This window comes from Zosterops lateralis (assembly GCF_965231275.1).
Source record: "Zosterops lateralis genome assembly, chromosome: 3".
Classification (NCBI taxonomy): Eukaryota; Metazoa; Chordata; class Aves; order Passeriformes; family Zosteropidae; genus Zosterops; species Zosterops lateralis.
In genome coordinates this window covers 84,665,869-84,693,116 of record NC_139764.1, presented here as the reverse complement: position 1 = coordinate 84,693,116, position 27,248 = coordinate 84,665,869, and the positions used below count along the sequence as shown (strand labels likewise).

The 27,248-nt window shown below is 36.2% G+C and overlaps 1 protein-coding gene across 8 annotated transcripts in view; it reads left to right on the top strand.

Annotated features, from left to right (window-relative positions):
• Positions 1-27,248, top strand: part of COL19A1 (collagen type XIX alpha 1 chain) — a 178,440-nt gene that overhangs the window by 102,383 nt on the left and 48,809 nt on the right. For all 8 annotated transcript variants that reach the window (XM_083856904.1, XM_083856907.1, XM_083856906.1 and 5 more), the window contains 3 exons: positions 4,556-4,603; positions 18,262-18,315; positions 26,138-26,191. In XM_083856904.1, coding sequence (XP_083713030.1) covers positions 4,556-4,603; positions 18,262-18,315; positions 26,138-26,191 — 156 coding nt within the window. The remainder of the gene's footprint in view (positions 1-4,555; positions 4,604-18,261; positions 18,316-26,137; positions 26,192-27,248) is intronic.

Sequence of the window (27,248 nt, the reverse complement as noted above, 5' to 3'; positions counted from 1 at the left end):
GTTGAGAAGAAAATATATTCCAGCTCAGAATGTATTCCAGCAACACTGCCTACAAGTACAGGAAGCAGCTGTCTACCCTTCCGCTTCAAAAACTACCACCTATATTTTGAAGCAACTTTCAGAGTCCCAAAAATATGTGTACTTGTCTAATATTTTGCTCTCTTGGCATCAACCATAATCTTCTGTGAGAAGTAATATAAATAACAGCTTTAAGTAACCTTAGTATTCCACTTCAGCTAGAGCTTTTTCTTTTTTTTTTTTTTTTTTTTTTTTTAGCATTCTTTGTTTCACCATGGGGTCCCAATAAAAACTTCACTTTTTTGAGAGTATGTTCTTTGGCACTTTCAATGAGTTACTAAATTTATGAGCAATGCCTCCACCATGTCTCTGCAGATGCTTGTTATGGTGTATCAGGTATTTAAAAATGCTTTTGTACCTGCAGAGTCACATGTAGCCCTTCTACAGTAAGTGGCTTCTGATAGGTCCACATTCATACACTTTAACAGCTTTTGAAATGAAAAACAGCCTAACTGGCTGAACTGTTCACTGATGTTTCTGTAACTTCCTAGAATATTTTTCATCTACTGTCTCAAATTAAATAATTCTTATTTGTTTTCATCTCCTGATACTTGCAAAAAATATTAGCTGTTTGAGTATAAAATGTTAGTTCGTATAGATATTTTCAATACAAATTCTTTTAAAAACTCACTAATTCTACTGCAACATTTTTAAATCTGTTCTTTTTTCCTAGTTTCTTTCAACTAAGGCTTAGACTAAGTTTTGATGACATTTCATTTAAATACCTGTCTGCATGTTCTTCACAGTGTGGTTGCTTTTTCTATCCTATATTCTAACCAGCATATTTTCCCTTGTCAACACTTCCTTTTATGGTTTACCTGTTATAAAGGGATTCACAAGTTTCTGCTCTTCATTTTCAAGATTTTGTACAACCCTCATGTGCCTACCTATGCATCATGCATCATCTCTCTTCATAACCACCCTCACTCATTGTGGTAGATTTTCTAAGTTTCAGTTGCACTTAAGAAAGTCTCCATTTTACTGGCTTTTATTTTCCCCAAGCTACATGGTAATGTTTGAGACATTTACACGGCATGTTCCTCAAGCTCCTTCAGGTATGTTACTCTGAGGGTTTGCTTGGTCCATGACAGGAACAGGCTTTATAGACTGTATATGTTAATTTAATTCACTGCTCCATGAAGTGATAGAAGGTTATCACCTTTCAGTCTCCAAGGTGGCCTGACAGAGTCAGGAAAATCCCATGTGTGTTAGGTCACCTTGAAGGATGCACATTACCTTTTCTTGCCAGCCTGATGTCACACAAATAGGCTGGTTTTGTACCTCACAGTGCCTTGTGCTGTTCCTAGACATTGTTCTGCTCATCACTGTAGCCATGCTCTGGCCAGTTCAAAAGTATCAGAGTGACAGTGACACACAGTGAATTATTTCAGTTCCCTTGCATTACCTGAAGGGCACCCATATGAGAGGCAGGGACAGACTTCAGCTGAGCCTGTTGAGATGGGACAAGAGATAAAACTGAAGGAAGTATTATATTAAACTGAAGGAGAGTCAATTTAGATTAGATATAATAAAAAGTTTTTTTACAATGAGGACGATGAAACAGTGGAACATATTGCCCACAGAGCTGGTGGATGCTCCATCCCTGGAAACATTCAAGTCCAGATTGGTTGGGACTCTGAGAAACCTGGTCAAGTTGAAGATGTCCCTGCTCATCACAGGAGGATTGTACTAGATGACCTTTAAAGGTCCCTTCCAACCCAAACCATTGTATGGGTCTATGATCTTAATTGCTGTGGCTGTTGTTTACCTGGGGAGTTTGTTCTAGTAGATTAGATTGCCTTCAGACATAAATATTTTGGACACAATCCACAGCATATCCCATATACCATAGATAGACAGCTAGATAGATAGATGGATGGATGATAGATATAGGTATGTTTATTCAGTCTATATTCTGTCCCTTTATCTGTGCTGGTGGACTTTTCAGACCACCTGTGCTATCCGTGGCTGAAGGAACTCAAATCTAATCTTTGATCTCTAAAGGAAGATCTCCAGAAATTAAATAGGAATGCGACCTAAGTAGATACTTTAGTCTGCCTCCCTACAAATATGTATTTCTATTCATCGCCAAGTTCTACTGGAGTTCAATGGCAGATGTATTATTCATCTGTTTAGACAGAATTCACTGTAGGTTTGTTTTTTATTTCTCCTGCAGGTTTCTTCTGCAATTATTTTTCCATGATCTCTTTCACTGAATGTTGAGCAGAGATAGCATCACTATGTCATTACTTTGGCCAAGTTACTGCAGTTTTAGAGCTGTGTTGGTTTATGTGGCTTATGTTGTCCTATCACTTTTTAAACGGAAGATCCCACTGAAGTTGGTGTGAACTTTTACCTCAGTTTCAATATCAGGATGTGGCTCCTTGTACAGGGGAGTCCTCCCTGCCTAGTTACCAATTGTACACAGCTCTCCTCCCTTTCCTTGAAGATAAATCTCCATATCTGGTTCCTTTTTCTTGACAATAATATTGTAGAGAGAAGAAAAAGAATAAAAGTGGATAAAAATGTTGGCTATTAATTATCACTATTGTGCAGTTACATTCTTATGTAATTCTTGTCCCCTTGGAGCCTTATTGTACAGATATGTGAGGCTGACTATTTCCTCCCCCATAAAACAGACATTGCAGGTTTTCATCTCATTCCCTTGCATAAAGTTGTCATTAAAATGAAAAATTAACAAAACAAAATTCCACCTCTTCCTGAATTCCCAGAATTTCTTTACAGAATTAGAATATTGCTAACAATTAGACAGAACACTGCAAGTTCCACGTTACCTAGATGAGAAAGTAGAGAGGTCACATTGACATGCTGCTTTATGGGTTTGTGTATGTATAAGCTACATAACTTGCACTGTAATTAACTTACTGTGGTATTATTTGTTGGACACAACATTCTCATGCATATTTTAGTTCCATAAACTTATGGTGAAAGATGGAAATTATATACATCAGCTCTGTAAAAGATCCTACACCTTGTCCTGTTTACATTACAACTGAAATGATAGGAAAAATATCCTATAGTGATATACTGTCTGAGATATATTTTTAGCTTCAGTGTTGAAAAGTGGAGAAATGGTAGAAATGGAAAGGCTCTTCAAGTGACCCACTTCTTTTTAAAATTGAAGTCAGACTACATTCTAATCCACTGAAAACATTACTTGAAAATGTGCACTAGTAGCTTTGGAATGCCTACTTACTTTCTGAAGTTTAAATTGGGAATTAGAGATCATAAACAAACTTCTTAAATTAATTTCCAGAAATCTGCATATTTTAGAAAATCATAATTGTCAGGGTGTTTCAGTTCACCCTTTTTGGGTCAATAAATATGTGTTATTGATTCTAAGTAAGACACTTGAATTTGACCAAAGATATAACTCATGCTGAAGCAATACATGAGTCTGAGTAATTATAAAGATTTAAATAAATTCAAATTCTTCAATAAACGAAATGTAAGTTCTTTGATTTTGTGACATCCTGTACGAATATGCAATATAATATGCAAGGCTTTTTTTTTAATTATACAATGCAGAACTGTTACATATTCTTTGCTGATTACATTGAAAATGATTTCACATTTCTTGTTATATAATGGAAATTGCATTGCTTCCTCAAAGTAATTTTTTTAATTGTGTTCCAAGGTGACTCATGAAGTAAAGGGGGAGTGGGGGGAATGACTTTTCTAAGCTGTTCTGAGATGTTATTTGAAGGCTTTATGATTATATTGTATACTAATTAGTTATAAAATTAAAGCCCCAAAGCATTAGGACTGGTCTGCCATTTGATCTGTGACTGAAAACAGCAGATCCTTGCACTGAGTTCAGAAGGAAGGCTCACAATTCAAGGATATATTCAAAACACTCAGAACTCCAGTGTCTGTTCAGAAGACAGAGAGGGAGAGGGAGGGAGGGAGGGAGAGAAAGAGGGAAAAGAGACACTAAAGTGTTTTGAAAAGCCAAGCCAGATATGCAGAGGAAGCAGTGCAGGGCTGGTTCTTAGGATCCAGCAAGCATAAGGCCTTCTGCTATATTTAGTTCCCTCACCCTGCCTTTCCCTCTCCCTTCAGTGCCTGTATTTGAATTTGAGTTGTAGAGTAAGTTGTCTTTCATTTAAAATAACTTTTTTGTCATTTTTTCATGGCATCCTAACTTAACAAGATAAATCTGTTTTCAGTTGAAACTGTAGTTAAATATAACTGTGCTTAATTAGTGCTGACTTACCTCTTCTTTTCCAAAGGATACAGCCTTTATATGATGGAATGTGATTAATAATTATTGCTTGTGCTTTTCCTTGCACCTTAATATAACATAGAAGAAATTGTTAGGAATAGCCAATTCTTACTATTAGAAATAAATGCCTTGTCTTGCCATCTGGATCTTTGGTCTAGTCTTACTTCTATGGAAAAATTGAGGATGAAAATAGCTCTGAATGTTATAATTGTTTAATGTTTGTATTTTTAGGGTTTGCTGGAGGGTCCCCAAGGTCCACCTGGCAAAGAAGGTCAAAGGGTGAGTAAACTTGGTGAACAACTGGTGAGTGTGCTAACAGCTTGATGTGCGACTTCTGCCTAAGCACTAATAAAAAATGGTAAGGTAGCAGCTGAGTATGAAGCATGCTGACAACAAACTGAGCCTTGACACTTGAGGTTTCTCTTCAGTTGAAGGAGATTTAACAATTTCAACCATCTAAAGTGTTTTAATGACTGGCAGAACAGATGTGTTTTGTGCAGTGTGTTTCTGCTGTAATTTTAACTGAAATAGTATTAAAACTTTTTAGTTTTCCTTTTTTAGGCGAGGTGAAGTGTACCTTTCAACACCTAAGATATATAGATGTAGGGTCATTGTCTAAAATATTAACAGAAACCAGTAGTACTGACCCAGGTCTTTTAATGCCATTATGCAAGTGTCAGCACCTAACATACGTTTACTGTTTCATACCCATACAATGGGTATGATACAGTAAAGGGGGTTGGGGGGCAGAATATGCCAAATACATTAAATAAGCCTTTGTTGTTTAGAATTTTAATATAATTGAGTAATTGGCTGATTGGTTTTTCCATGTTCTGTGTTTATTTTTCCTGACTTATTGAATTTGAGAATTCATTAGAACAGATAACAAGTATTTACGATTCTGGTATCACAAGAATTAATTCAGTGCTGTAAATTTATAATCTAATATGTTCCTGAAAGTTCAGGAAGATATTAAGGCTCAAGCATTTCAATATTTTTACAAATTAAATGTGTGTCCAGTTTGCAGTTTTGAAGTTGGGTCTCAATAATTCTTGGTTTATTTAGGCATCTTGATATTCAGTATCTCAGTTAAAATACGTGAAGTAAAAAGATTTGGTATTTCTCATCATCGATCTTAGTAAACTACAAGGAATTTTTAAAGGCTAATTTAATGATTCCAATAATAGTAATAATAACAGAGGACTAGCCCTTGAACAAAATGAATAATGATGCCTAGGCCCCAAAGCTATGTTTTATGTTGGTTTTTAAGTTTTAAAAATAGTGCTGGATTCCATTTAAGTTGAACATGAAGACATGAAAGCTGAGTTTATTTGCATTTCTCACTAAGGATTGAGAACTCGTTCAGAAAAAAAATCAGTGTAGTAATGGAGAATTCAAAGCTGTGCAATTAATATGTTATTAAAGCACATTTACTAGCATATTAATGTCCTTATTAAGGATTTTATAATTATCATGATTATTACAGTTAGGCAATTAAATATATAGGATACTATGAAAAGATATTTGTATCCTCTTCTAGCATATTTTGGGGTTTTTCTGTGGAGTATTGAATCTGCAAAAAGATTCTCCTTTAGGAACAGTTATAAACATTCTCGTGTTTTAGAAACTTCACTCTTGGAATTTCTTCATTTTTTTATGCAAAAAATTCAGAGTTAACACACTGTATTATATTTAATGGTGGATAAATGGATTTGAAAATACTTCTAATTTTTTTCTATTTTCCAGTAGGAATTAGTGGGTTGATATTTTCATTGTGGACATTTTCCTACTGACACGTAAAACTGAACTGCTGTCACACTCCAGCCTCTATAAAAAGGGAGCTCTGATGGTTTTGTAATCTTGCCATGCACACAGCTGCCTTGAGCCAAACAATGGGAACAGCAGACTGTGGAGCCTCAGCATCTGTCTTTATCTTTCTACCAGCGAAATGCTCACAACAATACTCCTGCTGGCCACTCCCGCCCCAGCATTAACAACATTGTTGGCAGTCTTAATTCAACTCCCATGTGCTTTTGCATTTCCAATACATTTAATTACACAATAACATACCATTTGTAACAAGATCTCTGCTCTGTTTAATGACAAACAGGACAGTGCACATCTAATGGCTATTAAATGCTCCTTTTTATTCAATTATAGATGTCATGTTCTGCTGTTCTACTTTCAGCAGATCCTCCAAATCTTTCACATTATATGAAGTTATTGCTTTTCTCATGGGCTGTCTTTTGAAGATTGAAACATATTATTTAGTGTGTAACTAGCTAATAAATTTTTTCCAACATATTATTCAGACCTAAAGGCAATATTGTGTCCATCCTGAAGACTGGAACTGTAACATATTAGCAGGGGGGGGGAAAGCCACTCTAAAAATACCTGGAAGTATCTATTCAATTTGGATGGCACACTTTGAGAACGTGAACTTTTATTACAAATTGCCATTTGTACTGTACTTACTGTATTCAAAATTTAAATTTCCACCTACATCTGGAGCATTTTTAAGTGTTCAACTCCTTTGAAAATTGGTCTTAGATTAATAAGGACGTGAGAGGACAATTATATAGTTTGTAACTTACAGGAACTCGTAATACACATTGAAGCAAGGAACTGAGGTGAATTAACAGTGTTAATGGTGATATTGAAGAAACATATAGAAGGCTCAGGTTAGAGCTAGTGACAGGTAAATGGCAATAGAAAATGAGTGGAAAGGCAAGGAAAACAGCATGCATTTCTATTTTCAGAGTGTTTTAAGTGAGGTTTTATTATATCAACCTAGATCAGAGTTCAATATTAGAACTACTAAGAAATACCAAAGGTGCCCTGACCCAGAGTGGGCACCCATCTCCCTGCATTCACTAAAGAGGGAACCAGGAAAATTGTACTCCTACTGAGAGGAATAAGTCTGAGTAGTAATATTTGTTTCACCTCACAGGAATAATCTGCACAAAAAATTACATCATAAAAAATATATAGTAATTATTATAGAAATAGAATAAGTGTTGTTATTATTATAAAAAAAATAAAGATAACCAATCTGTAGGTTTTGAGTTCAAAGTTATGTCAACCTTAAAATGCTTATTGACATATACATCAAATTGTCTTAGAAATGCAAAATTATGTCATTACTTAAGTAGATTATGTCAGTGGTTTATTTATTTCAAGTGTAAAAGGGGATCAATACATTTTTTCAAATAAGGTGGCACAGATGCACGGTAGACAGAATTACTGGTTCATCTGAGCCCATGCATGATTATTAAAATATTGAATATGTCACTTTATGTATCTTCGATATATTGTACTGTATATATAATATGGTAATATAGTATATTACTAGTGCATACTGGGTTATCATCTTACTCCCATATCAAAGAGCAGTTTAGGTTCTTTCTTGTTTACATGATAGTCAGCAATGGGAATTGATGACAGAAATGTGTGATCTGTTATCTTAGTTGATATCCCTGAATGCTTACCAGATATCCTAAAGAATAAAAACTTTTGCAGAAAGCAGTACAGTAGTGTGATATGTTTACAAAAATGTAGTGTGGGCAGATCCTTTAGAAGGAGAGTGATGAAGCCCTGAAAATTCTTTGACTAGTTTTGTGCAGCATTAAAGGACTCTATATCAAGATGCCCAGGTTTTGGGGGGTTTTTTTGGCTTTATTTAGAAGAAATTTGCAAATTTGCTAAAATTTCAAGTAATGAAGTCATGGAGAACAATTAGTGTGATGATAAATAAAAATTGGATTCATAATCATATTACTTTTCTTATACTACTCTAGTAGCAAAATACTAGATAAAATAATTATTTCTCTTCTGAATAAACAAATGGATTAACAGTCTAGCATTTATCAAGAGTATATGAGTAGACTCATGAGTTCCCATTCTTTCCCTCTATCACCTTCATTGTCTCTTCTCATTTTGCATGTGGCTGGCTTATGCTGGAGAGCAACCTACGTGAGCAATGGGTACAAATAATGATCTTCAGACTTACACATCTTGTTTCCTTTGCACAGCACTAGAAGGGAGGATCAAATTTTTGAGATCAAGTGAAGGAATTTGTTTTCAATTTTGCATGCTTCATCTACACAAAAGAAACTTCCTAGAATTTTCAATAGCTCTACAAAAAATCTTAAAAGATATTCAATGATTCATCATATATTGTCCATCCTTAATTAAACTGTTACTCTGAAGGCAAAAGTAAATGTCATGGCAAAAGACATCATAACCTGGATACATCACAACCTGGCCATATTCAAAGAGCACACAGTAAGCTTATTTCTGACTCTTCAATCAACCTGAGACATATAGTACTCATTTAAAGGGTTATAATAATGTTATCAGTGAATGTAGTTAAATTTCATGTGAACATGAAGTGCCCTTGTGTTTCTCCTTTTGCCAAGATACTCATTGCCATTCACCACTCACATTTGTTAGTCAGTGTTGTGTTTTCTTGTGGGTTCAAGGAGTCCTCAAATGTTTGCTCTTAAAAAAGTCTAATGTTTCCTCTTGCTCTACAAGTAGTGACTTTGTATAACATTTTTTAAGGTTTTTGATCCTTAATGAAGTGGTTTATGTTAGACATGAGACCTTACTCAGCAGGAGCTTTTGGTTTTAGTTCTGGCCACTGAAAGAAATGGGCCAGCCTCATTCCTTTTCCCTCATTCCTGGATGAGAAATACTAGACTACTCTGTGGGCAGGCACTATGTTCATACAAAATTTTTCAGTGTCCGTCACATTGGCTTCAGGCATGTTACTGCTGCAGCAACTTGATACTGTTACACAACTGCTCAGAATGACATCAGGAGCTTCAGAAGGTAATTACGCATTACTCAGAAAAGTCCCTGGTCCAATATTACCAACACACAAACAATAGTAAGATTGAGTACTAACCTAGCATTGCATGGAATCTAAACCACAGTGGACTACTACGCCATCTTCCTGGATGCCTGTGTTATGCAGAACTATTATTTTTCTCAATAATCCTGCGCTTTTTAGGTAAGCTCATCTTTTGCAGAAGTCCAGCTTCCAGTTCAAAGAACATCAACAACAAACTTTTTGCAAGTCTCCTTGAATTCTTTATTCCAGTGTTTCTTGTCAATCTTGTCAAACACGCATTTTAAAATATGCAAAATATGCATTTTATTTTACACTGGGCATGTAGCTAATCCTCCATTAGCCTCCAGCAACTGGGTTTTTTATTGTCTTCTTTATATTGAAGAGGTATTTAGGGTTTTTTCTCTCTAATCAAATCACCATTCTATTGATTTTTGAAAAAATTAAATGGGGCCATGAGCTCCCATGCAAAGAATTTTCTGAAATCTTCAAATAATTTTGCCATGTTGCTGTATATTCTTAAAAATTTCCACTACCTATAGTTTACAGGCTGCATGGAGCTTTCCAGACTCTACCTTTATTCTGTTAAATTCAATGAAGCTTATATTTCAAAAATATAATTCCAAATGTTTTGAAAAGTAATGCTTCATTTCAGTTCAGTATCTTTGTAGCAGGGATTTTCCCTGAACTTGCCACAATTTTTATGAGTAATATTTTTTTTCTGAAAATTATTCAATTTTTAAAATAGAATACTTCAGTGAGTTCCAAAAATTTTCTAATGCAAAGGATCAAGGCAATTTTATTAGACAGCTATACTGTGAAATCTGGACAGGGTAATTTTGCATTTTCAGCTGGTCTCTGGAAGAGCCAGGCCCAGCATGCAGCTGAAATACTCAGCAGTTTGTGCAGCAGTGTCTTCTTTACAATCTTCTTGATGCCTTCTTGAGCTCCTAGGCACTTCTTTTGGGGATTTGGGCACTTTTGGGAAGCCTCTGAGGGCACTTAGGATGCCTGTTTCTCCCAGGTGAGGCTAAGGTAAGGGTAGCTGTGACAGTTTCTGACAAACTCTGTCAGCTGTCCCTGAGCAGTGGGCGCCACAGCAGTGAGGTCAGGCCCCCTCTGCCTGTGCCAGGATGAGGATTTTGTAGGAGCAGTTTGTGCAGCATGGCAGGAGCAGCCAGCAGATGCAGCAGGTGGCACAGCAGTTCATGCAGGAGGGCACAAAGAGGCCAGCAAACCTTCTCTGCCCAGGATGCACACACTCAGAGATGGTGGTCACAAGGCACAGGATCCAAGCGCTACTGAAGGAGCACTGACAGCTGTGTGCTGTCAGGCTTTTGTACCCAGATGGAGGACACAGCTGTCTAAGTCCATAGGGCCTCACACATTACAATCCTCTCTTGATTATTTTGAATGGTCACGGTGACTGGGAGAGGCTCCTCAAGACTGGAAAAGAGCAAATATCACTTCTATCTTTACAAAGGAGGTGCAGGGTACTACTGGCCAACAGGCTTCAACTCAATATCTGGCAATGTGAAAGTGGAAATCTTCCTGGACATCATTTCCAAACACATGGAGGACCAGAAGGTGATTGAGATAGTCTTCATGGATTTATGAAAGGAAAATTTTGCTTGACCAAATACATTGCTTTCTACTATGATGTGACTAACTAGGTGGATAAGAGGCAGTGGATGCCAACCTCAGCTTTAGCAAAGCCTTTGACGTGATCTCCTATTATCTTTGTAGACAAGCTGACAAAGTACAGGTTAGATGGGTAGATGGTGAAATGGATTGACAACCATCTGAAAAACAAGGTCCAGAAATTTTTCATTAGTGGCACAATGTCTACTTGGAGACAAGTTATCGAGTCGTTTGTGGTGTATCTGAGGATTGCTACTAGAGCCTCATTAAAAACCTGGAGAATGAGCCTTGTATCCTCATTAACTGCCTGGAGAATGGGGCAGAATGTAGCAGAGAACTGAGGCAGAAGATACCACATGAAGTTGAACAAGAGCAAATGCAAAATTGAGCATTTGAGGAGGAATAACCCCAGATATGAGCATACACTGGAAACAAACTGGAAGAAAGCTTTGTGTAGAAGAACTGTTTGGACAATAAGCAGACCATGAGCCAGCAGCACATCCTTGTGGCACAAAACAGGCCAACAATACTCTGGCTGCATTTGAAAGAGCACTGCCAGCAGGTCTAGGGAGATATCCTTCCCCTTTGCTCAGCACTGGTGAGACCACCTCCAGAAAGATATAGACTTCCTCAGGGGCGTCAAAGTGCAGCTGGAGAAAATTCCATGAAAGGAGAGACTAGAAGCTGTGACTCTTCAGCCTGGAGAAGGCTCTGTGGGAATCTAATCAGTGTGTAAATATCTTATGTGAGGGAATAAAGAAGAGGGAAACACATTCTCCTCAGCAGCAGCTGGTGACAGGACAAGAGGCAATGGGTAAGAAATTAAAAAAAAGAACAAAACCCAGGAAATTCTATCTGAACACAGGAAAGCACTTTCTTATTGTGAAGTTCATCACATACTGATGCAGGTTGACCAGAGAGGTTGTGCAGTGTCCATCTGTGGAGATATTTAAAAGCTGAGTAGACACAGTCCTGGACAATTGATCCTACTTGAGGACAGGGATTATACTAAGTGATCTCAAGAGTTTCCTCCAACTCAGATAATTCTGTGGTTTTTATTTGATTAGCTCTAGCTTATCCTCAGCATAGCTGCCAACAACTTCATTTTTATGGATTAATATATTTTTTTTAAGTTAAACAGATTATTTCTCCATCATGGTGGTTTCCCTGGTTCCAGCGGTGAATTGGGTTCAAGCACTTAAAAAATCTTTCCACAATATGGCAACCATATCCTTGACTCTATATTCCTTGGGATGTTGCAGGTGTCCTGAAGTAAATATTTTTGAAAGAACTTCCTTATTTCCAATAGTTGTGTTTATAATACCAAATACTTCACTTAAGAGGAAGTTATTTTAGTATTATCTTAGTAATAAATTAAACACTTTATAAAACTGAGAATCTGTTGTCATATCTAGTATTTCAATACTGATTTCATTAAAATTACATGTTTGGAGGGACCCCGTGGAATTGTAATATTTTGCCTTATGTTAATAATCAGTTTTCTTTCTGAGATTACAAGTTTTTCTAATCAAGCATAAATAAAGTTAGTTTGACAGAGTGGAAAATAAATGGATGGAGAGCTGTTAGGGTTTTTTTAACAATTATTTAAAGCGGCATCAAAATTAATTTAAATTCAGATTGCATTTATCTGATTTATAGAACTTAAATATTTTTTTGACATAATTTGTTTTCTAGTTCAATGAGTAAATGTTGTACTTAACCGATTATAAAACAGACCTTACAGAACAATGATAATGTCTGCATTGCAGGTTAGCCTCCTGGCACAGTGCAAAACATTTTCTTCACAGCTAAATCTCTGAGTTTTGGAACCTCTTTTACTCTTCTCAGTCCTTCTTGACTTTGATGTAAGTTTTTTTTAAACATGCAAAGCTCCAATCTGATTTGATCTTTTAGTTAAGAGTTCTGTATGTTCCTTCGCTCTGACATTTAACAGTCCAAAAATGCTTAATGTAAAACAGTTTTTCTCCCAGAATGTCTCTACCTTGAAGTATATATCCAGTAAATTAGGATACAGCATAAAAATATTTCTTTTTCTCACTTTGGCATTTAAAAATGGAATGAAAAGGTTGTAATTTAGAATGCTAAAGACAGATTTGTCAATTAGAAAAATTCTTGGTTTTCCCTTGTTAATTTCCACTGTAGAAATTAAAATTTAACTTTTAATGGAATAACAGAAACAGTTTAACTTTTAAGAAGCTCATTTAGAATTTCAGACTCTCTTCCAAATGCTCTATTATTAACATTTATTTTAATGTCTTTTAGCCAAAGGTAGAGAAACATGAGAGAATAAGAAATTACATCTCATAATTAAAAATTGAGGTATACACTATGTAAATACAGCTGAAAGCTATTTTCCTGATTATTTTGAAATAAAATTGAACTTTTCTCCTTTTATACTTGAAAAATTGTGATGGATTTTGTCTAGTGATTTGTTGGCAAAAGAGGTCCTGGCATTCGACTTTTTGGCATTGCTATGCCTGTTTAAGGACTTTTTTATGTTTGTTAAATTCATTTCAATTTTATGTAGTCCGGCTAGGTGTTCCCTTTAAACAGTTTATTGTGGCATAATGAAAAACTAGAGATTTTGTAAATCATTCCTAAAATCATTTTGGAAACCCAAGATTGAGCACAGGAATGCTTCTGCATTAGTGAGGAGCTCCCTACTGACTTTTCTCCCAAAACAGGGGATTAGGCTCTGTGTGCTCTGTTCTTCTGTGAGCCATGTTTCTATGAAAGGTTTTAGTGGAGTATGATGAACAGACTTGCACTTGTTTTCTGCAAACAGGCGAATTTCTTGCCTTCTGGCTTTTTTTCCTGTGCTTTTGCTCAGGTTTAACATCTAATACAGAGGTTAATTTGTAATGTACTGGTTACTATAATATGTCCTCAAGGCCGAAGTTAATAGGATTGAAGGAGGGATTGTACATTCAGATCCTAACACTGTATTACTGAAGTTAACAAAGTTTCATTGTCTGCAACATAGATTTTCAATTTAGGGGAGAGAATATCCCAACTCTTGCTGTAATCTGAGTTAGTGTAGGCACTGGAACTTGTCTGGCAGCTTGGTGGCAACTTTGGGCATCTGGAGGAGCAGTTTTTTAACTGCTCAGAGCTCCACTTGTGTGGCTGTGTTTTGGTACCCAAGGTGCTGACAGGCATCTGTGGGTTAGGCATTGTGAAACAGGGGTCTCCTGTTTTGGTTATATCTGTGCCTTTTTAAATCTGGTTTTGAGGATTAACCAAGAGTATCATAGTTTATCTTGGCAAACAAATTACGTAAACCTCATTAATTTTGCATAACAACTACGGTAGTTAAGACTTGAAAGCTCAGATTTCTACTTTCCCTAGAACTAGTTCCTGTTTTGAAATATGATGATGTGTTTCAAGAACCACTAATTAGCACTTTCTCTTGGAAATTCACATGGGTTTATTCTAAGAACTTTTGCCTTCATACTCAAGTATAGAATCTTTAAATTATTAATTCCATAAATCCTGTAGTGTTCCTACATAACTGCTTGATTCTATCCTTAAATAATCCACAGCTTATTTTTAAATACTAGGATCAGAGATTTTACTCCTCTAAAGTTAGAGAGATGTGAATAGATGGATATGGCGTGATACAGCAGGGGGTTACAGTACGGATTTTGAATTTTTCCCCTCTGTGCTGGACCTGCAACAGTGCCCAGGGGCAGCAGTCAGAACCAGAGCACAAAGCCTATGGAGGAATGGCCAGAGCCTCTCTTCTGAACAGCTTTCCATTTCGTGTCAGGCAAAGCTCATCAAGTCACTTCACAGAAGAGGTGAAGCAAGAGAGGAGTAAAGAATGCAGCTGGCCACATACTTCAGCTAGGCGCTCAGCTGGGTTTCCTGAAGCACATAATCTCTCATTTACTTTATTTTTAGTATTTTATCGTTTTTTGCCCCTAACCAAGCAGTTGTTATTTGAATGGTTTGTCATTTGAATGATCTAGCTGAAGTCTGTCCTTTGGGAAAGAGCAAAGTAGCCTGCTGTACAAATTAGTTGGGGCCAGGCATTTCAGGAGTCAAGGGGACAGCATACAATATCAGTAACATTCAGTAAACTTCTTATCACATTGATAGGCAGCAAAAATATATGCATCCCAAAGGAAATAACCAGCAACTGTTTTGGTCTTCTGCAGGTATTCTAAGCAGCATTAGACAACTTGTTGACACCACATATCGTTTTTAAGTAAATGTAGGTGGTATTGCTTTTTTTATTTAGTTAAAGGAACAATGTGATGCCTAGGACATTTATTTATATTTTGAGTGGTTTTATAACCTCAATATTTGCTCAGTGATCTAAGCTAAATAAAGGTAACAGGCCTCCTGTGTGGGCTGTCAGCCCTCTGCATAGCAGAATGGCACTAAATACGGGTCTCATGGGGCTACCAAGATCTACTGCTGAGCAGGAGATGGGAACTGTGGTTCTCTCTGCTAAACCCACTCTGTTAACCATAGAGGGCACTGAAATGTTTTTCACTTCTTTCTTGCCAGAAGGATGACTCAAAATCAAAATGTAAATATTTAGTCATGGTCTGCTCAGGGCAGCATCATAATGAGCTTGTCAAAAACATTCTTCTAATTGTTTTAATTACCCTAAACAAAAATATGGACTAATTTTTTTTTTTACTTATACTGTTATTATAGTATATATTTTATTTCTTTCCCTGCTGATATTGAGAAGTCATAGAGAAGCAGGAGTGCTGACAAGCAGGTGGAGCTTTGGGTATTCCTAACATTGAAGTCTCTGTATCTGAAAGGCATTGCTGAAAGCTAGTGGCCTTTCATATATTTTTGTATTAAATTTAAAATGCCAAACTGTTTATAAAGGTGCTTGGAGGCAAAAAAAGGACTTTTATTACTCTATAAAAAGCTTATGCCTCATAATGATCTGTGTGGTTGTTTTACATGCGACATTGCATAATGGCTAATAATATGATGAGATAAAAAGTAGGGCAAATGTTTCTTCTGTGTCTCAGTGGGTATGTGTTCTAGTAATTAATAAATAACAATTTTTACTTTTATAACTGTTTATTTTTTCAGAAAGTCCATCAAGTCTTGCCTTTGTTATGTCATAAATCACATTTTAGTTCATCTTGTAAACAGAGATAAAATTGCCTTCCCAACATATTCCATGTTTTCCTGTGTAATTAACACCTCGTTCGCAGTTGTGACTGCCAGTCAAAGCCCTGTCTACTTCATCCTGACACTTCCTTGATACTTTGTTTAAACTGCTGTGACTTTAAGTGTCATCCTCAAGATACTTTAAATAAGTTCAAACAGGAAAAGGAAGGTGCCTCAAGAAGTCAGCACTGTAGATCATTATAACTCAGAGGTACTATTTTAAAAGTATGGAGCAATTTATCTTTGTTTATTACATATTACCTCTCAGTCTGCTTTTCCTACTCTCTAAGGGAAGTTTAAAAAAAAAAAAAAAAAAGTCAGGAAATATCAGTTTCCACCTGTATTTCTGGATTAGAGATCTGTCCAAAAGTATAGATGTAGCAAACTGCAGCACCCTTTCCTTGTGCTTGTGTGCCTTTCCCCAGTGCTGTGCCCTGTCAGGCCAGGCAAGCTCCCCAGTTGCTCAGTGAACTTCATCAATGACCTGACCAAAGTCAAAACCTACTCCACCTTAGCCCAGCTGAGTTTCCAGCTCCAGCAGGTCCCTCCAGCAGGGACAGTGTTACCAGCACAGCAGAGGATGTGCTGGGGATGGGTAGTAAGGGCCAGTAGAGCCTTGAGCCCAGTCTAGGCACCTAGTACTGTATTATATATAGTATATATATTATATATACTTACACTGAGCTGCCCTGGTTAGAGCCCTGCATGTGCAAGTACTGATGGGATTAAACAGCTCAGCACATAACATATGTCTCAGCTAGTTAAGACCCAGGAATTTGGCACTCCAAATATGCTGAGGTGGTTTTGTTTCACACTGCCCTTAAAACTGACCGAGGACATTGATAAAACTGTGGTGGCAGTGTACACGTTGTGTGGCACCAACTCAGTGGCTGAAACACACCCACACAATGTTTGTTCTGTTGCTTCTTCAGCTCGAAGGGCTTGAGATACCTACCTCTCTAGGGAGTCCCTGGCTTCTAGACAAGAGATTGCCCTGGAGAGCTGCAAGGTGTGGAGGAAAGGCATTTTCCACCCTTACTGTCATCCCCTCAGCGCAGATCAAGATTAATGAAAAGCAGAGCATGAGAGTGCTTTCCTATAGATTGGGGCTCTCATCTGGAAAAGCAAAACTTTCACTTTCTGTTCCTGAGAATACTTCAGTCTATGTGACACTGTTATTTAGTAAACTACAGAAGCAGGCTTAGAAGTAGGGAGCATAGCTTACAGAAATATCCCTATGTGTTAATTGAAAGCCATCAGCCAGAATTTTAATTTCTTCACTTTTAAACCCAAGTTTTCAGCAGGACGCCCCCCTAATGCTTAACATTAATTTACATTTGCCACATGCAAGGCAAAAGTTTACTTTTAATGGATATAATACTTTTTTCTTTGCCACTTGCACCCAGATATTAGTTGTTCTCAGCTGTTGTTTCTAAAAAACGTGCATCAGATTTCAGCTTGGCAATAAAGATGTTAATTCCTGTAAATTACTTCCATTTTTATGTTGATCTTCCTAAAAAAAAAAAAAAAAGCATATGTGAAAACAGTTGTTCAAGCAAACTCTGTACTAAAAAATTGTAACAGTTACATATGCATGTGTTTTTTAGAAACTGAGTGGAAAGTCTCCCTTAAGTAGACTTTTATGGACTTTATGTTTTAGTGCAAATGATTTTGCATGTGCATTATATATAAACAGATGTTAGTAATTGCACCAAGTAGGTGAATTGTTTTTGCAAATAAATCTCTGGGTTTTGTGCTCATTATCACATCACGGAGAAGAGTAGTATGTGTATTTGTTAATTGGGTTATACTGCACAAATGTACTGACTGTGCAAGTCAGACTGCTGTAGCACAGTTTAACATCCCAAGCTCCAGTGTATTCATACAAAAATAATTTCTTTACACCTCATCAAGACACTTTGTTAATAACCCTATCAATGTGCACTCATATTTGAGATAAAGCTTTAAAATGTGACATTGTTACTGAGATGGGGATGCAAATACAGTTTGTTATAACCATTGAAGGCAATTCTAGAACTACTCATATTAGATAGTATTGCAGTAACTGATACAGAGTTTTCATTTTGGATGGGGGCTTTTTGTTTTCTTTGGGGTTTTTTTTGTTTGGTTTTTGTTTGTTTGTTTGTTTGTTTTTGTTGGTTGTTTGTGGGTTTTTTTGCTAATACATAAGGCAATAAATATTTTCTTAAAATTCTTATTCCAAATGAGTCCCTAACCACAGCATTTATAAATGTCTGTTGTAATTTTTTGTTTCTAGGGGAGACGAGGCAAACCAGGCCTTCCAGGAAAACCAGGGCCACCAGGACCTCCTGTGAGTAACTAACGAGGGGAATGGGAAATTTTCACTCTGTCCTTGAACTTTGTTAACTCTTTTGTAGCAGGTTACTGGATCATAATTATAGTTGAAAATAATTGATCTGTGTGTACTCTGCTGTATTAAACAGCTACTACTGGTAGCCTTTTGTTGCAGCAAAAATTGAAGGACTGGGTCCTCAAGTAGGAGGGACTATACAGGAGGGAAACAACAAGACAGAAACTTCAGCAGAGGAAGCAGAAATTGGCATTTCAAAGAAAGACTGGCCATGTATACTAACTGTGAATACTATGCTTTCATTCCCTTTGCAAATTGTGTGATGCTCTGTAGAAGAAGGGATAATTTCTGTCTCAGAGGGGTAATTTGAAAGATGAAGGACTGTGTGAAGCATGTGCCAACTGTCTGAATGATGGGGAGGATTATACCCAGCACTGGAATGAGCACTCAGCTGTAGTTCAAATGAGTTGACTGAAGAATTAAAAAGATTAAGAAATACATGACTTTATGAAGGGATTTGTAATATGAAGAACTAAAGGGTTTAGCTCAGATCTAAGAGGTTTGGGATTTCTTTTTCTTTATTTTTTAAAAAAGATAAAGGATTTAAAATTCAAGTCAGGCATGAATGTATGTTAGTCTTCAATGAAAGCAGCCTTTTTTGGTAGAGGAAAACTTGGTCATATTTGTAAAATTCTCTGTATATTTTATTGTAAAATGCTGTCATGCGCAGATACAAAACGGCCATTTGTGGATTAGGTAAACTTCTATTACTTTACATTCTTAGTATAAACAAAAAAAATTATAATCCCTTCTTTTGCTTACCTGGATTAAGGCTAAGTGGTTTATGCATCTGAACATTTGGTTCATATGCTTCAACCTGGTCCTACATGTAGAGAAGAGAATAATGCACTGTGGCATGGGATACAATGGCTAAAATGAAACAGATGTCATCTACCCTCATCCAAAACTAAAACTGCATAGATTTCATAAATAATTTTTACTTCCATAATGTATTCAGAAAGGGGCGTTTATGATGGAATTCATTTATCCTGCATAAAACCAGTTAAAATCCCTCCCTTTCACTTTTTCCCCTACCTACAGTTATATTGAAGCCTTGCTCGTTTGAGTCTTTTGCACAGTCCTAATGCTGAAATGGTGTTGCAGACTGCAGGAGGCCAAACAGAGGAAAGGAGTGATGCAGAATCTTCCTTAATACAAGTGCCAAATATAACCTTTAAAGGATAGAAAAGCAAACCATAGCAGAGGTCAATGTTAAACCTAATCTACTTAGCTTTTTGTGAGCTAGTGAAAAGCTGTCTCTGTGTTACAGATTTCTGCCACCCTAGATTTGCTGGCAGGTCAGGCTTGTGAAGATGTATGATCCTTGACAGATATACCAGAAATCTTGAGTGGAAGCTAAATTGTGCTTCTATTACTGAGACATATCTCAGATTTTCTTACAGCAAGTGGAAAGCTCAACTTTGTCAGCATAGCAACGTCATTACAAGGAGCTCTGTATTGGGTGTATTGTAGCCTAGTACTACATACAGAAAAGCATTCCTTAAACAGCCATGGCTTAAATATTCGTTTAAAGTATTCATTTCTGGTATAACTCTCTCGGTACACTCCTCGCTTTGGATACAGCTATACCACCATCTTGTGTTCCTCTTCCAAGACTGGGAACATAATATATAGAAAAGGCATACTCTAAAAGCTGTAATGCCTGCTAACATGCATTAGCAGGATCCCCACATTTCAAGTGCTACAGCTTGTACACACTAAAAAAAAAGAAAAAAAAAAAAAAAAAAAAAAAAAAAAAAAAAAAAAACCACCCCACAAACAAAAACAACTCCAACAGAATCCATTATTCCCTCTCTCTTTTTCAAGGCTCAAACTATATTCAGTTTTGCTGTGCTTCCAGGTAGCCTTCTCTCCTAACAGTAAGCATCTTCTTTGTGCACGTGGATGCATTGTTCGTCCTTACTTTGGTTTTTCCAAAGTGCAACAGAACAGTCACACCTGCAGGGTGGTTGCTGTCATAATTTTGGCATAAGCAGGGTACAAAGTGGTTAACAGATTGACTGAATATGTAAACATTAGACTCTCCAGTATAGTTTGGGGTTTGGCTGATGTTTCAAAAAAAAAAAAAAAAAAGAAATTTGTTTTTGAGAAAAAGGAGATTAACTGTTTGTCAATTAGTTAATTGTCATTAATTATTAGGGTAGCTGCAGCATACAGTGTGTGTTTGAAATTAATAAATTTACCTAATTTATTTATCAGTTTATGCCATGCTGTTAAGTATTTCATTTAGATATCAGAACAGTGACATGCTCAGAACTGATGAAAAAAAAAAAAATGAAAACGCAAAAACTGTGAGAAGGAAATACAATACTCAAGATATTTATTATTATGGACACTCCTAATACCAATGTGTGTATATAGGGGAAAAGACTGGGGTAAAATTAAAGAAAACTGGAAAGTTACAAAAATTGCAGTTAGCACACATGCTGTGCTTTCATGTGACAGGAATATAAAAGCACCTGCTAACAGTCAAAAATCTACTTGTCACATTGCAGCATTTAAGACTTTTCTAACATTCTCTCAATATCTCCTCTTTTTCTTTTTTTCCCTAAACTAATTTCTGGGGATTTTTTTTCTCAGTAAAAGTAGTATTTGGTATGAGTTTCTAGTCCCTTAACATCATCTGCATAGCTTTGGTTAAAAACCTATATCACTGTCAGAAACATAGATTGATTGACATCTGATAATAAAACTACTCAGTAAAGTGGGATTTTCTGTGAAATTTCTTCCAGATATCCTTTCTTTTGTGTCATTTTTCCTTATACTTCCTTTTATGTTATTTTTTTTTTCTCTTTGTAACAAATCCTGTGCTTACAAAAGGCAAGGAGTCAATGAGGATTTTTAGTGATCAGCTATAAAAAAATATTTTTATAAACCTATAGAATATATTCCTGATTTGAGTATTTTTTAAAAGTCTATTACATATTATAGACTTTTAAGGTGTTCGTTGATTCCCTTCTGGTTCAGAATTCGTGGTAGGCATCCTTGCTGTCTGATGTTGGTTTTGAGTACTGTTCTGTTATTTCAGTACAGGAGAGCCGAGATGTGCACTCACACCCATCTCAATCCAGCGGGTAGCAATTTCTGCTAAATACAAGAATCCAAGTAGAGCAGCAGCTCCCTCTAGTGCTTTTTGGCGCTTTCTCCACTTTTAAAGCACCTGGATAGCAGTGAAAAGCTTCTGTTAAACACACTATTCACTTTGCTCTCACAACCATGCTGAAAATTGTGATTGTAAAATCAATACCTCTGTACCCTTCAAATATATTTTATATATTTGCCTACTTCCATTTTCTTCTAAAGTCTCCTGAAAGAGAGACTGTCACATGCTGTTACCCTGCTCAGCATGGCTCTTCACTGAAATTGAAATGCTGATTTTATGAAACAAAAGGAATTACTATGATAATAGGATGCTATGAGGTTGTAAGAACAGCGTTTTGATCAGACTGCAGAAGTGAGATGATTGCTGTTTTCTACCATAGCTGCTAAGTAAAAGTGTATTGGATTCAGCAACACAGACAGCATCCCCAGCAGACCACACACATCTTGTTTTGCATTATGTATAATGCACTGACTTTCTGGATGCCACACCTTTTTTATTTTAAAAGCAAATCAAAGAATCACAGAATGAGTAGGATTGGGAAGGATCTCTGTGGGTCATCTGATACAACCTTCCTGCTCAAGCAGGGTCATCTGAAAGCACAGGATTGTGACCAAATGATTCTTGAATCATTTTCCAGCATCATTCTTCTGGCAAGGAAGACTCTACCACCTCTCTGGGCAGCCTGTTTCACCATGCTGTCACGCACACTGTAATGTATAAAATGTATTTGACCTTGGTATCCTCAGCCTGCAGATGTACAGGCCCAATTCTGCACTCTTCACTTAGGCAAAGTCCTTCTGTCCTTCTCTAGTCTTGGGTTGTAAAATTACCATCTGCCTCATATTGTGTAGTGTTCTGTTCAGAGGAGATAATTTATTTTTCTGTTTGTTCTGCCTGATGTATGTCACTGTTGAGATTGGAGGGTTTATTTGTAATTTTTTTTTTTTACCTTTAAATAAGTCAACAGCTATATCCATTTACATAGATCGACTAGAGAACAGAAAAAAGGAGTATTACTCATTTCTCCATTGAGAGTTAAATTTATCTTTCCAGTCCTAATTTTCTCTGTCTCTACAGGAACTGTTATGACTGGAAGAATTCCATTTCTCAATAGCTCCCATTTTAGTGATTTAGCATGTTTTTAAAATCAAGAGTACTAAGCTAGAGTTGTGCTACAGATTTGCACCAGTATAACAAAAATATTTTAAAAAAAATTCTTTGAGATGAGTCTGACTTTTGCCCAGCTGTTCTTTAGCATAAGTGAAATGCTATCAGCACTGGTTTGTCAAGGTAGGAAGCATGAGGACTGCCTGTTCTGGCCAAACACACTCTTGTCCAACCTATCTGTGGCAGAGGTGGGAAAGAAACTTAAGGTGTGCTAAATCACAGACTAGTAAACTGTAATCACAATTATTCATTCTCTTAAACTGATACATCCAATGCTAAGCTATTGTTTTCAACCAATTGATATAATTGATTAATTTCACAATTGCTGTAGTTTTTGAAGCTTATCATTCAGTTATTCTTTTGTAGGAGGCTAAACTTCATATTTTTTATCTCCTCAAGTATTTTTGCCGGGAAGATGAGCTTTGTGTTACTCCCTAAATTTTTAAATTAAAATAAGGTTTCATTTTTGTCTGCATTGCATGTGATGCAGTAGAGGAGTTCACTTGAACTTTTTCATTTAATTACATACATTTTTGGTGTTGTGATTCAATACATATGTCAAACTAGTTATCTTAAGTAGCCAGCAGTTCACCTTGGAAATTTCATTTCCTCTGCCTCAGGAAGTACTGTCATTCCTCTACCAATATTTTGGAAGTGAGTGAATGTTATCGCTTAATTACGAAGACGAAAAAAATCAAAGCAATGATAAGTGAAAATTGTCAGTAGCATTTCTGGTTTTCCTGGACTTTCAGCTGCTTTTTAGAAGAATATTGGAAATGCTTACATTATAGTATGGGAAGGACTGGCAAAGGTTGGCCATATGGCTTGTTTCTATGCATTAAGTTTTTTTATTCATATCAAAATGTAATTTATTTCTTATGTCCTATTGTGGCACACATCAAATTTTCATCATTCTTTCAATTTTCTATTTGGAATAGTTATACAATATTGCACATCTGCCCTCATGAGCTTCATGATGTTTTGCATTAAAATAAACAAAAAACCAGTATCTTATTTTAATGGGCAGGCCCCAAAGTGAAATACAGGAATAAAGTAACTGCACTGAGCCACTTGCAGGCTGTGTTCTATTTTTGAGATGCAACCAGTGCAATTTACTTCTTACCTGATTTATGCATGGACTGTGAGATTGGGTAGACTTTTTCAACAGTCTCATCTTTACAGAAATGTAGATGAACTATAAAAGTTAAGGGAGGAAAATGCATTGTAAACCCCAGTAATTTCAAAGTTTGGAGCTATTTCCCTTTAAGCACCTGTGTTTCTATTCCTGCCTTGTCTGTAGAAATAACATCTGAAACCTGTTTGCAATTTTGGAAAACAATCAGGACACATTTTCAGTTCTTTTCTTATTCATACAACTCTACTCTCTGTGTGCTTCGCTTCTCTCAATTCTCTCAATTACACAACTTGATATTAGAGAAAAAAAGGAAACCCTGCTCAAGTGAGGCTCAAAGTGGCAGATGTGCAAAATTCTCATTCAAAAGCTAGAAACTGCTGGTACAATAATTCTTCAACTGTTTTTAATTTAATTGCTCCTCCACTTCTAAACCAATGCTGCTGGTTTTTTGTTGTGGGTTTTTGTTTTGGTTTTTTTTTGTCTATAGAGACTGCAAAGTAGATTGTGCAACTATAATAGTGTAGTGAAACAGTGGAAAAAAGAAACTATGTTTTAGGAAGAAAATCTTGAATAAAAATATTTTCTGTTGTTGTGCACTTGTTTTACTAGTTTTTTATTATAGAAAAAAGATGGAAATATAAAATTATTAAAGTTATGTCAATTTTTGGAAACAGAAACACTAAACTGGTAACACAAAGGCTGGGGCATAGTCAAGAATGCAACCCAGATGCCTGAAGTTCTCCTTTACTTTCTTAGTCATGAGACATTCTGGGGATTTTTAAGGATATGTTTGTTCTTCAAAACTGTGCCAATGTATTTTTCATTTTGTCAAAAATTATTTATTTATCTACAAATAATATCTGAGAGTTTGGGGATGAGGGCAGATACAGCATTAAGTTTTTCCTGGGTTGTGTGGCTGCAGCAGTTTCAGTCATGGAAAAAGAGTAAAAGCAGCATGGTACATGATGTCAAGTGCAAAGGGAGAATAAGTTCTTATTTTTGACTCCTTGCAGTATTTCAGAATTCTCCAGGAATCCTGGGTTTACAGCAGGTTTACAGTGTTGATGTTGAGATGTCCAGGCAGTGTCATCATACTTCAGTCCCAGTTCTGGACTGCCAGCTTTATTATGAATGTCAAATAAAAATTCTGCCATTAAGTTCAGAAATCAGAGTGTAGTGAGTTCTTAGTGAAAGCATCATCACTGCATTGATCTTATTTTTCACATAAATTTGAAGTGACAATTCACTTTGAAATAACATGAATGTACTTTTGTCTCTTCCAAAGTAGGGTAGAAGGAGGGAGTGAAACACCTGAGTGTTTCATGTAGCTTCCAAATTTTCCTAGTATCCACACTAAGACAAAAGCTGCAGAGGGTAAATTGTAATTTTAAAAAAGCTCCAGGGGAGGAGAGTTGCTTTTGTGCCCTGAGTGTTACACCCAGGTCAATCAGGCTAAGTGACTTACTTGAATATATTGTAATCTTATTAATACAATCAAACATTTCTTACAGCCATTATGGGTGGCTGTTGTTCATACAGCATTATGAGAAAGCTTCAACTCAAAGAGAGTAACGACACTAATTTGTAAATTTAATTGAGTCTTAGTTCACAGGTTCTTGACTGTATTTTCTGTGTTCTGCTCCATCTACCAACTTAAAAATCTCATTGAGAGCATGCTTTTTGGCAGAATATGCCTAAAAATGGGGGGATTTCATGTCCAAAAATGTTTTTTTCCAAACACACTTTTCAGTTTTTCTGTCCTAAATGTTCATTTGATCAAGACTCTTGATCTTGATTTTTTTCAGTGTTCTTTTTTCAGTGTTGAATTTTTTTGATGAAACTTGTGTGTTTAGGTAAAAACTTGCAATGCTAATAAGACAAGGAAGTTAATATATCTGGAGAATTCTGGCTTTCCTCAATTTCATTTACTGTACTCCCAGGTTAAAAACCTTTCTGTTTACTCACATTAAGAGCTGCTCCTACATCGAAACTTCGACTTTGAGTTGGTGGAAAGAGTTTTAAAATGCTGCAGAACAAGAATGTTGCTGATACCAGAAGGGACTTGTATTAAAATTGATATGGATTTCATTTCTGCTTTCTCTGACTGACCAATTCACTTGAAAATATGTTGCTGGTTTTCAAAATTCAGAGATTAAAAAACTGACTTTCTTCTCCCTCTGCTAAAAAAAGGAAATAATGAAGTTACAGAAGATAATTTACTGTACCCTCAAATAAAAATCAAGTCTTTTACATCCCCACTGCTCTTTAAATACAGATATTCAAACATAAAATTAGTTAAATTAAAATGACCTTCTGATGCATATTTTTCCATATAGGGTCCTTCTGGACTAAAAGGAATCCTGGATTCATTGAACCAGCATTTTAATGAGGTATGGAGATTTGATTTGGTGTCTGTGTGGGTTTATGACTAAGTCATATCTAAGGTAGAAATGACCATGGTCTTGATCCCTGTGAACCACATTCCAAATTAATTCAGAAGGTACTTTATTTCCTGCCCCCCTTCTGCATCCCTTTACAAGTTTCAGTCCACACTCCGGTCACATACCTGCCATGTCATCTATCTTACTCCATGTCTCTTGCCTCCCATCCATCTTCTACTTGCTTGCTTTTGACTGGTAAAACTCAAAAAAGATGTGTGGACCACCTAGCTGTTAATGTGGAACTCCAGCTTTCCATTTCTAAACCTAATTGCTTTAAACTGTACTTGACATTTCTTTCTTGACCAACTTTTTCATGATTCTAAGAGTAAAACAGAAAGACAAGGAGGCATAATTTTGAAAAGATCTGCCAGCAGTCCATGAGAATTCTCCTAATATTTGTATTATGGACTAATAAAAATACTGTGTCAATTATAAAACTACCTGCAGCTAAAAGAACTTAAAAGAAAAAAATGTTTAAATTGCATAGGATTGTGTCCAACTTGACAGAGCTTTTACATTCTTACTGCAGGTATTTCAAGTCATTTAAGCTGTGTGAGTGTCTACCATTTTTATGAGAATAGAGAAGTTTGCTTAATTGATTTGGGAGGATGTAACCTCTCTGATCAGAAAACTATTTCATTCAAAGATTCATGATGCACTCTTACAGCATTATTTCCCCAGTACAGTGGTTAATGTGTGTATCACAACTTAAGTCATGCAGGTCAAGCCTGGGGGGAATTAATTTCTTTCAACATTAGAATGCATTAACTATGAAGAGCACGTGTATTCAGGGTATTTTTCTTATATAACATTCCCAGATGAGTGCTAAAACCTTTCCTAGAACTGGGATTCTGGAGTTAAATTAATGTTAAACATTAATTTCCAGCTGCTTTTATTGCTGAAGTTATTTCACTGATATTAATTTTAATATTTAATCCATTCCAAATCAGCATATCACCTTAGAAGCATGTATTAGGAATTAAGCATAGACCATTTTTTTTGCATA